The sequence below is a fragment of the Leptodactylus fuscus genome, chromosome 7, assembly GCF_031893055.1.
Source record: "Leptodactylus fuscus isolate aLepFus1 chromosome 7, aLepFus1.hap2, whole genome shotgun sequence".
Classification (NCBI taxonomy): domain Eukaryota; kingdom Metazoa; phylum Chordata; class Amphibia; order Anura; family Leptodactylidae; genus Leptodactylus; species Leptodactylus fuscus.
In genome coordinates, this window is record NC_134271.1 from 46,279,902 (window position 1) to 46,290,077 (window position 10,176).

At 38.4% G+C, this 10,176-nt stretch overlaps 1 protein-coding gene across 1 annotated transcript; it reads left to right on the top strand.

The window, feature by feature from the left end:
* Nucleotides 1-475: 475 nt before the first annotated feature.
* LOC142213311 (leukotriene B4 receptor 1-like) lies at nucleotides 476-1,498 on the top strand. The gene has a single exon (XM_075281629.1). The coding sequence runs from the start codon at nucleotides 476-478 to the stop codon at nucleotides 1,496-1,498; it is 1,023 nt and encodes a 340-aa protein (XP_075137730.1).
* The last annotated feature ends 8,678 nt before the right edge of the window (nucleotides 1,499-10,176 follow it).

The window sequence follows — 10,176 nt, forward strand, 5'->3', positions numbered from 1 at the left end:
ACAATTTTTAGACTCCATGCTGTGTAGTGAATAGGATCAGTTTTAAAATCCAATCTTCGATTATTAAAAAAAATCCCATTGACTTGCAAATGATCGGAAATCGGATTTTAAAAACGATCCTGAAATCTCAAGATCGGCTCAACCCTAATATTCAAGCATCATCTACATCCTATCCTATAAACATGTCCTCAATGTAAAATTAGTCTATGGCCCAACTTTATGGAATGACAGTGTTTGGCCGCGGCTCGCTTCGTGGGGCCTTAGCCTTTAAAGTAGCATTTTTACCTTAAGATATATTAATATAGTATATATTCTTTGTCTTTCAGAAAATTTCCATCAATCCCGACAAAAATTGATTAAATGAAAATCAACTCATTTAAAGGCATTCAATAAAGAACAAAAAATATTCATATTTTTATAGGACCAGACTACACTTTGGACTTCAGAAGAAAATCAAAATTTTTAGAATACAGAAATGATATCGTGCAATAATTCTGTAGTAACAGATTTGGAGCCTTCCTCTATTTCTTTAAGGAACATTGGTTCAAGCATTTTACTGTCTTTGGCTTTTATTATTGGGGCTCCAGGAAACTTATCCGTAATGTGGAGCATATATAGAAGACTGAAGAATATTTCTGTCACTGTGCTATTGATAGCGAACCTAGCTCTTGCAGACTTCATCATTCTGTTAACTCTACCCATCTGGATATATACGTTTGCTGTTGATAAATGGGTTTTTGGATTGGTGTTTTGCAAGTTTGTGGTATATGTCATATATTCCAGTTTGTATGTCAGTGTATTCCTCATAACCCTATTGAGTATAGAGCGTTTTTTGGCCGTGTTTAGACCATTTGATCTGCAGAGATGGAGCAGGCAGCGAGTTTTTAAAAAAATTACCATTTTTATTTGGATAGCGGCTGCACTTCTCGGTATTCACTCTCTTCCGTTCTATAAATCAAGTCAAACGGAACAACCTTTCAAATGCATTTTACATGAATATACCAGTGACAAACAAAAGGTATCTTTCATTCTTTTGGAAACCTTAGTTGGATTTTTGGTTCCATTCTGCATTATTATCATTTGTTACACCTACTTATGGAGAAAACTCAAACAAATTAAATTTGTGGGCAAACGTAAATCAGACAAAATAATCCTCATTGTGGTTGGTTCTTATATCCTATGTTGGATTCCATACCACGTATTCAACATTTTGGACGTCATCTCGGTTTTTCTTGGCACCTGCAGTCTAGTGGGAATCGTATATGTTGGAGGAAGTATATCTGGGGCTTTGGTGTTCATAAACAGCAGTTTGAATCCTATTTTTTATTTCTATTATGCATTTAGAATGAAAAGCACTTCACGAACCATCAAATTAAATATGCTTTTTGAGAACTTTGGAGGAATGGAGACAGAACAGAAGCCAAGTAATACTAATGAAAATACTGTAGATAGTACACATATTGACAACAGCAGTGCGGTTCCATCTGACCCTCAGTAGCTATGATTTTCACTGACTCATATATTGAAATGGATGGACCAAGCTGTAAATACGGTCAGGTATAGGACCTGCTCCACAACTGCAAAATCTCCCACTGTGTGTATGGGCCCATAGAAATGAATGTATCTACTTTTATCAGCAATTGCAAATAAAAAAAATAACGGTTGTGTGCATGAGGTCTAATACTGGAATTCGTTGTTTGCACTGTACATTTTATAATAATTTGTATTTTTACATGAAATAAGCAAAACTTAACGTATGTGACTTTTTTGCATGTTATCGGTAAGAAAAAAAAAGTTCTATAGTAAATATAAATCACTTGTACAAACACAGGGATTTGTAATTGTAGTATTTTTAGAACAACTATGGTGGTCAGTTCTTCACAGGATGACTCAGGAATGACCGTTTGTGGCTAAAGTAGGAGAGACCTTTTCAAGGGGCATAGCCTTTATAGAAGTGGATAGCTACATATAGTTAGACCCTATATAATAATATTAGACTCCAGATTATCACTGTTGAAATAAAATAAACAATTCTTTATTATGCTTACTTGTACAACATATTACACAGTATATTACACAGCAGGACTTTGAGAGGAAACTGGAGAACCCAGAGGGAACCCACCCAAACACAGGGAGGACATACAAACGCTTTGTGGATGTTGATGCACATTTGTATTTGCACCATTTAGTGATCATGTTAAATGTTATATAAATGTTATTACGGTATGTGGTTACGGTTTGTGATACAAAATATATGTATTTTACTTTTGTGTTGACCATGTAATAAAATATATTACTAAAAATGTGGGGTTTCCTCCTAACAGTGTTTTTTATTGTGATGATCTATCCAGAGGATTGACCATCAGCAGTGGCGTAACTATGGGGTAGCGACTGCCACAGGGCCCGGGACATTAGGGGCCCAGCAACAGCTGCTACTGCTGCGTTTTTTTTCTTTTCTTAATAGGCTGTTACTGGTTGGAGTAACTCCAGACGGTAGCAGGCCCTATTTACTTAGGGGCCAGGATCAGTAAGTGACACCACGGACCCCACAAACATCATTATTATACTCAGGGGTCTTTTCAGACCCCCAAGGATAATGATCAGAGGTCCAGGGAAGGGAAGGTAACATAACAAACACTGTTACTTACCTCTCTGGGCAGGTTCGGCCCACTTCTGTGACTCTCCCTGATGTCACATGACCGGGGCCTGCGTCCTGGGTCATGTGACGTCCCAAACATCACTGAAGATGGCCGACACTACCGAGGACTGCAGGGGAGCTGGGGATAGGTAAGTAGCATTGTTTTTTTTATGTTGGTACCCCCCTTTGGTCTCCAATTAATATACTCTGGAGTCTGAAAAGACCCCAGAGTATCAATTGTTCATGGGTGTCCACAGTGAGCATAATAGTGTGTGTAGGGGCGACTATGGGGCATAATACTGTGTGAAGGGGCCACTATGGGGCATATTAGAGAGCACAGGAATGCGGGAGGGGGGTGTCAGTCGGGGTCTTCGGCAGGCGTCGGTCAGGGGGGATCCATGTCAAAAGTTCACCATGGGGCCCCGCTGCTCCTAATTACACCACTGGACATCAGTATCTGTTTGGTGGGGTTCTGATACTCAGACCCTGCACTGTTCAGCTAATCCAGCTATCTCTGTACAGCCGAAGCTACTGCTGTAGAAAAGGCCAGAATCTGCCCTTATTCAAATAGGTGCAGATCTGAGGTAACTTAGCACCAACACTATATAGACTCTACCAAACAAACCTCACGATACTGTATATAATTTTAGACTAAAGCTCCCAGCATGCTCCTTTGATGTCTATGGGTAGCTCCAAGAAGAGTAGAGCAAGTATGCTTCTTGGACATGTAGTTACAGAACAACTGGGGTGCCAAAAATGTGCCTACTGCTGGGCTAAGAGTGGGTGCACACTACCACTGTTAATGTCCACTGCTGTCATCAGACAAGACTCAATCCATAAGGGTAATGGTCAACTTGGATTAGTCCAGTCATAAATGCTACAATGTACTAGTGATAGTGGCAAGCACAAAGACAATTTACTTACCATTTTACCATGGTTTTGTAAGATGTCATGACCTGTAAGATTCCACGTTGTGGAAATGCAGTGTTTTTCCTGCTGATGATACACAGTAGGCAAAAGGCTGCGTTTTACAGTACTAGCAAAATGAATCAGATTCTGGCTAATCCCATACACAATGTGGAAAAAAATACTTCAGAAAAGTTGTGTTTTTAAAAGGGTATGCATTTTCCCCTTCGATTTATCAAAGGAAAAAACATAAAAAACAATGAAAAATGGTGTGGAAAAAAAAACAATGTTTTTCCGCTGTGTTTTTTCCCCCACAGCATTTTTTAGCTGCATTCCACAACATGGGGCTTTAGCCTTAAGGGGTTGCTCCATTGTAGACTTATCCACCGATAGGGGATAAGTGTCTGGTCGCTGGGTCTCCCAGTGATCAGAGGGATGGGGAACCGAAAGTCTCCTTGTGAATGGAGAGCCATTGCACTTATGTGAGCAGTACTCCATTTACTTCTATGGCGCAGCCCAAAAGAAGTGAAGGTAGCGTCATTCACCCAAGTGCACTGGCATTGCATTCACAAGAATGGAGCTTTCTGTCCTCTTTTCTCCTGATCAATGGGGAACCCAGCGATCAGGTCTCCAGTGATCGGGCACTTATCCCCAATCTAAAGGACCCAGGGGTAAGTGTCCATAATAGGACAAACTCTTTAAAGGGAATCTAACATCAGGAAAAGCTGTATCAGACTAATACGTATTAATAGACTTTCCAAAGATGCCTTTATTATTCTGTATTGCAGCTTCATTATCATGAAAATCAGTGTTTTATTCTCTTGCAAATTATCAGGAAAAGGCTTTACGGGTGTTTCTTTAGAATAGAATGGTAATTTTCATGAAAATGAAGCTGCTTTGCAGAATAAGAATTTTTTTTTTGGAAAGCATAGAAGCAGCTCTATAAGGTACTGTAATTAGTTTGATACTGGTTTTTCTGTTCACAGATTCCCTTTAAGGACCTGGCTCCAGTTACGTGGGACATGCGGATGTCATAACGCCGATGCACCCCACGTGTTCACTTTTTTGTCCCAAAAGGGTATAATGGCCATCAACCTATACATATGCACAGGTACATATTTCCACGACCTATTATTGTGGTGTGTCATGGTGTGGGAAATGGTTAAATAAACCTATAAAGGAAAAGTTTTGCCAAGAAATGACCTATTGTTTAAATCCCATTTCTATGTTACAGTTATGCTCAAAGTGTTCAGTAATTTTATTTAAAATTTTCAATGTTATTATCCATATTTTAAAAACAAACCTAGAAATCTTGCAATTTCAACTTTTGCCACTAAGACTAGAACTCTGTGATTTTCTGTTTCCTATAGAAAGAACATAGGCCCTAGATACAATGGGCTGGAGCTTGTATGGGAGCGTTTTATAGGCATGCTCTGTGACCTGGGCAGAAGTCATTGTAAGTAGGGGAAAGCGGATTAGCTGTGAGCTGTGACTAGATATTGATAGCTGTGATAGAATTCGGTATATTATCTGCATATACATGATAGCTGTGTTCATCGGTGGCTGATACGTGAGGTGGCTGCGGCAAAGAAATCTCCTATAGGAAACAGGAATTCTCGATATATTATATGACGTAGAGGACAATGGCAGAACTGCAAGATTTTTAGATTTTTTTTTTAAATATAATGACATGAAAAAAACATTAAAAACCTCACCAAAATTGTGTAAAAATATAACACACAACTTGATTGAAAAAAGAAGAAAAATAAAGTAATTTACTGTCTGCACATTGCCATTCAGTCAAATTAAGAGGAAAATGAATGAAAGAAAAGTAAAAGGCAAGATAGATTAGATGATATTTAATGTCATTACGATGAAGAAGCCATTCAGAGACTAGACCCGGTTCTGACAAGTGACTTTATTCTTCTAGTGACAGTCCATAAATTCTTTGACTGCACTTCCATGTCTAGCTGTCTACAGTCATAGATGTGAGGTTCTTGGCGCACAGATTGATAAAGTGTGCGAGCCCATCTGCCACATCAAGGCGACCTCATTCAGATGGGTCCCTACCCTAAGACTTTACTTAAGAAATGCTATACTACCCTATAGACCTAAAAGATCAAGTTCTTAGAGATTGCACCGTAACAGTGAATATATAAGAAGTTAATCTCCTGTTCTATGTATAAAGTGTTAGTGTAGGGACCCATCGTAATAAGACCACGAAGTGGCCGATGGGAGAAAAAGTGTCATGTAAAGTGGGTGATATAACATCATTACAAGGCCTAGTTTATACACAGGATTGATAAGAACAGCAGCACAAGCTCTTGTTGCTGTCATACATTTCAGTTAGCGGGTGCCAAGATGTGTGAGATGTGTTACTGTGTGTACCTACATCTTCATTTGTTGTACCTTACTGCAATGTCCAGAGTATGAACTCTAGGGACTCTATTGTTTTATTAAAAGACTGCAGTGTTAGGGTTAAATTATTGACACTACCACTACTATAAATATAGATTAAAGTGCTAAATAATTTTCTGCTTCCAGTAATGTAAAATGGGTTTGCATACTACAAGTGATAGAATAGTGACTGCTGAGAGCCACGGCCGCACTGACTATTTCTCACACATCACAGCTACCAACCTGACTATAAGAACTACAACACAGTCCCATTCAAGTGAATAAAGGAGGAGGTGCAGGACCTACATATTGCTAAGTCAGGAGGGATGAGGAGCAAGAAGAAAATCCACAGCTGTGCTTCACTAACACTGCAGCAAATTTATTCTAATGATAAGTAGTGGCACAAAGTTATGGCTTGTCTTAGTAATATAATATACACACATGTACACATATACGTATATATATATATATATATATATATATATATATATATATATATAATATATATATTATATATTATATACACGCTCCACATGTGATACTTTACATATAAATGAGCACACAGATGTAGCACTGGATAATGTCACTTTTAACATGTTGCTGTCATGGCAGAAAAGTGTTATAAAGACTTAGCAGAAGCTGCCCATCAATTCCAATGAATCAGCGAACAAAAGCACCTGCACTGAAATGGTCCAATCACAGAAGAGCAATTGGCACTATTAAATTCGATAGTGGTGGTGCCTGTTTTGTGATAGTGAACCCCTGGTGGCCCCGCTATATTCTATCCCTGTGCTATAACACTATAATGTCCGAGTACAGGGATAGAAAATAAAATAGGGGCAGTAGATAAAAAAAAAATCATAGTGGAGCTTTCCTCTGCTACTGCTTTGGCGCTAGATCAAATGGGCTATCATAGAAGAGTTGGTGGCCACTATTGATTTCAAGAGTCAGCTCTTCTGTCTATTTCAATTTAGCTCCAGAAGATTAAATGGCCAAAGTGCTGATCCACAGAGGTGCCGCAGGCAATACCAGCAGGAGCTCCAATAGGATTTTTTTTTTGCTATCAGTGAAAAAAGAACAAACTCAGCATAGTCACTGAGGGGCCACTTCTACGATTACCAGCGGTGGTCCCACTGTCACAGAAGAGCCACTGACGATGATTTCCATGATAGCAGTGGTTCTTCCATGATTGGTCCACTTAAATCAAACCAAAGCACATATTCATTCTCTCTCTCTCTCTCTCTCTCTCTCTCTCTCTCTCTCTCTCTATGACAGATAACAAGGGACTATAATGTTGTCTGTCAGGTATCCATTACTTTATAACTGACACTTTATCACTTATAGATGTAAAAGTCAGGCTTGCAGGATTTTTTGGCCATAATTTCAGACAAACGGCATTGAACAGACACTGATAAGGATATATATATACACACACACACTACATATATCTTACATATAATACTAATTAATAAGTGACACAACTTAATGATTAGAGATGTAGCAGTCTTTAACAACACTTATAACATATTTTGATACAATATTTTGCTCTAGCAACATGTTAGATGTCTTAGTAGGAGATGTCCAGTCAATTCAAATGAAGGGGTGAGAGGGGGAGGAGGAGTTAGGCACTGCCTGGAAATTTATGTGAATTATTGGGCGGACCCTCTAATTTAAATGCAGACATGGACAACAAGTTTAGTCCATCCTTCTGTTCCGATATAGGAACAGATACATGGATTAAGAAAGGCAAGTGTGATTGTACCCTTATTACATAAGTGCCACTATTTACAGACAAACACAAATATATATCTCTATCTATCTATCTATCTATCTATCTATCTATCTATTTTATAGATGCACTTTTATAGTACATACTCCTTAATTATACTTTTGTATAGATGTACATGTTCCATGAGTACAGTAAATACACCTTACACAGATATATACATACATACACACACCTCATATATAATTATTACATAACTGGTTCCATTTTTTATATGTCTAAACCAATATATTTACATAGCTTTATCTATCTATCTATCTATCTATCTATCTATCTATCTATCTGTATAAAATATATTGTATAAATGTGTGCATGCTCTATATTCATATTACAAGAGCCCATTACCTACAGACATATATCTGTATATCTGATCAGCGTTGATCAGAGCTGTCGAACCCCCAGTGACCTGAAAGTTATTCCCTATCCATAACTTCTTCCGTGGGAAAGTATTTGTAAGGTGTGTGCATTGTATGTACATGTAAACTATGTGTATAGTATGTATATGTGTGTATATTGTATGCAGGCAGTGAGAATGGTTGTGGAGGGGAGATATATCCCATTAAGATGGCTCCTCTCCACTTGGTGATTGACAAATCCACATCCAGGTTTTGGGGCTTAATTGTAGACCCAGGCCCGAAGCTCTATCCGGGGTTTTGTAACAGCAGCAGTGGGAGCCTTAAACCCTGTCCAAACAGTTTGGGTGTGTCAAATTTCCTTGTTTTCTGCTGCTATTGAGAAGCTGAGGACCCAAAGACTCTGTTGTGTGGAGAACTACAAGAGCTAGTCTGCTGAGTGTATGGACTTTACTACCTTGTGGCTAAAGTAAGCCGTTTGCTTTATGTCGCTTTATGCTGAGGGAAGCTATTGGTGTTGAACTGTTGTGAGCTGCACCTAATAAAACAAGCTCCAGTGTGAAGGTGAAGACCATGCTCCATGTGTTTTTACTTGCCTAACAACCAGCTCCAATCTCCCGCATTTACAATATATACACACTATATATATGTATCTGCACTATATATCTATATATCTCTATATGTAGTGTCTGTAAAACACATTATATTGATATATGTGTGTACATTCTCCTTATATATATTTCAAGTGCATAGATATATATACTGGCACAACTTACAGATATGGCTAAACACACACACACACACACACACATATTACAAAAAGTGTATATGTACTTACAATGTTTTAAAATGTGGCACTACTTAAATACAAGTTGGAATATAAGTACACATACACACACACACACACACACACAAATATATATTTATATAATATATACACACACACACACGTACTCTGTATAGATGGAGAGAGAGACTACACATGATACTTATAAATATATCACACACAAGATATTTGATACAAGGTACCTCGATACCACTTATGTTTTCTAACAACGCTTATGATAGACGACATATGTATGTTCTATATAGACGGAGGATCAGCATTCCTAATAATTCCATTAGTGCCCGGGGACCTTAATCTGTGACATATTTGAGGACATAAAATAGAAATGTAATAAGAAATAATAAATGAAGCTTTTCTATCCAGGTTTGATAAATGAATAATGATGAATAGAAGAATGAGAGGAATCATTTGTATCATATTGTACCAAACAGGACACTTTCTGCTCAGTATTAGAGCACTGGCCCAGTAACAACATATTTGTCTGGTATTGAGCAGTGTCGTATCTTCTGACCATTCAAAGATCCAAGTGAGAAGATAATGTCAGCGAGGATCCGGGCACTGGGGACCCCACCGGCTCATACTGTAGCTCAGAGGTTTCTCCTGACTATACTGCCCGACTCTCTACTGGAAATGTTTCTTGTTTCTTATATAAAGGATGTAGCAGAATAATGTCCAGAGAAGCTCATGTGAACGGCGACTAATACTGGACATTTACTAAACGTTGCCCCCTCCGGCTATTATCTGTTCTGTGTTCTGTCTAATGTTTGGTCTTAAGATCCTTAGTTTTATGATTAATCTCCAGTCTCTTACCAAGACGTCACCACAAAGTTCCCATGGCTCTGAGCTGAGCCCATCGTGTAGACGTCCATCTCCTGCATCATCATCATCATCATCACTAACTGAAGCCTTCACCAACTGTTATATTTTTCAATTGCAAATCCAGCAATGCTATTGGTTGCAGATGGATGCCGTTACCATGGTGACAAACACAAGCCTAGGATTTAACCCCTTAAGTACCAACACTGTGTCAACATTGAAACCATTTTTATTTTCTTCCTTATTGCTGTATGAGGCTAAATAATCACATATATAGCAAATCTCTTGGTGAGAAATAATCCACCTCAGGCTTGTGGTTTACAAGACACCAATACCAGTGGTCAACATGGGGAATTATGAATATAAAGGAGGGGGGAGGGGATAATTTATAGAAGGGGTTATTAGTAAAGGGGCTTTCCAGCTCATTATTATT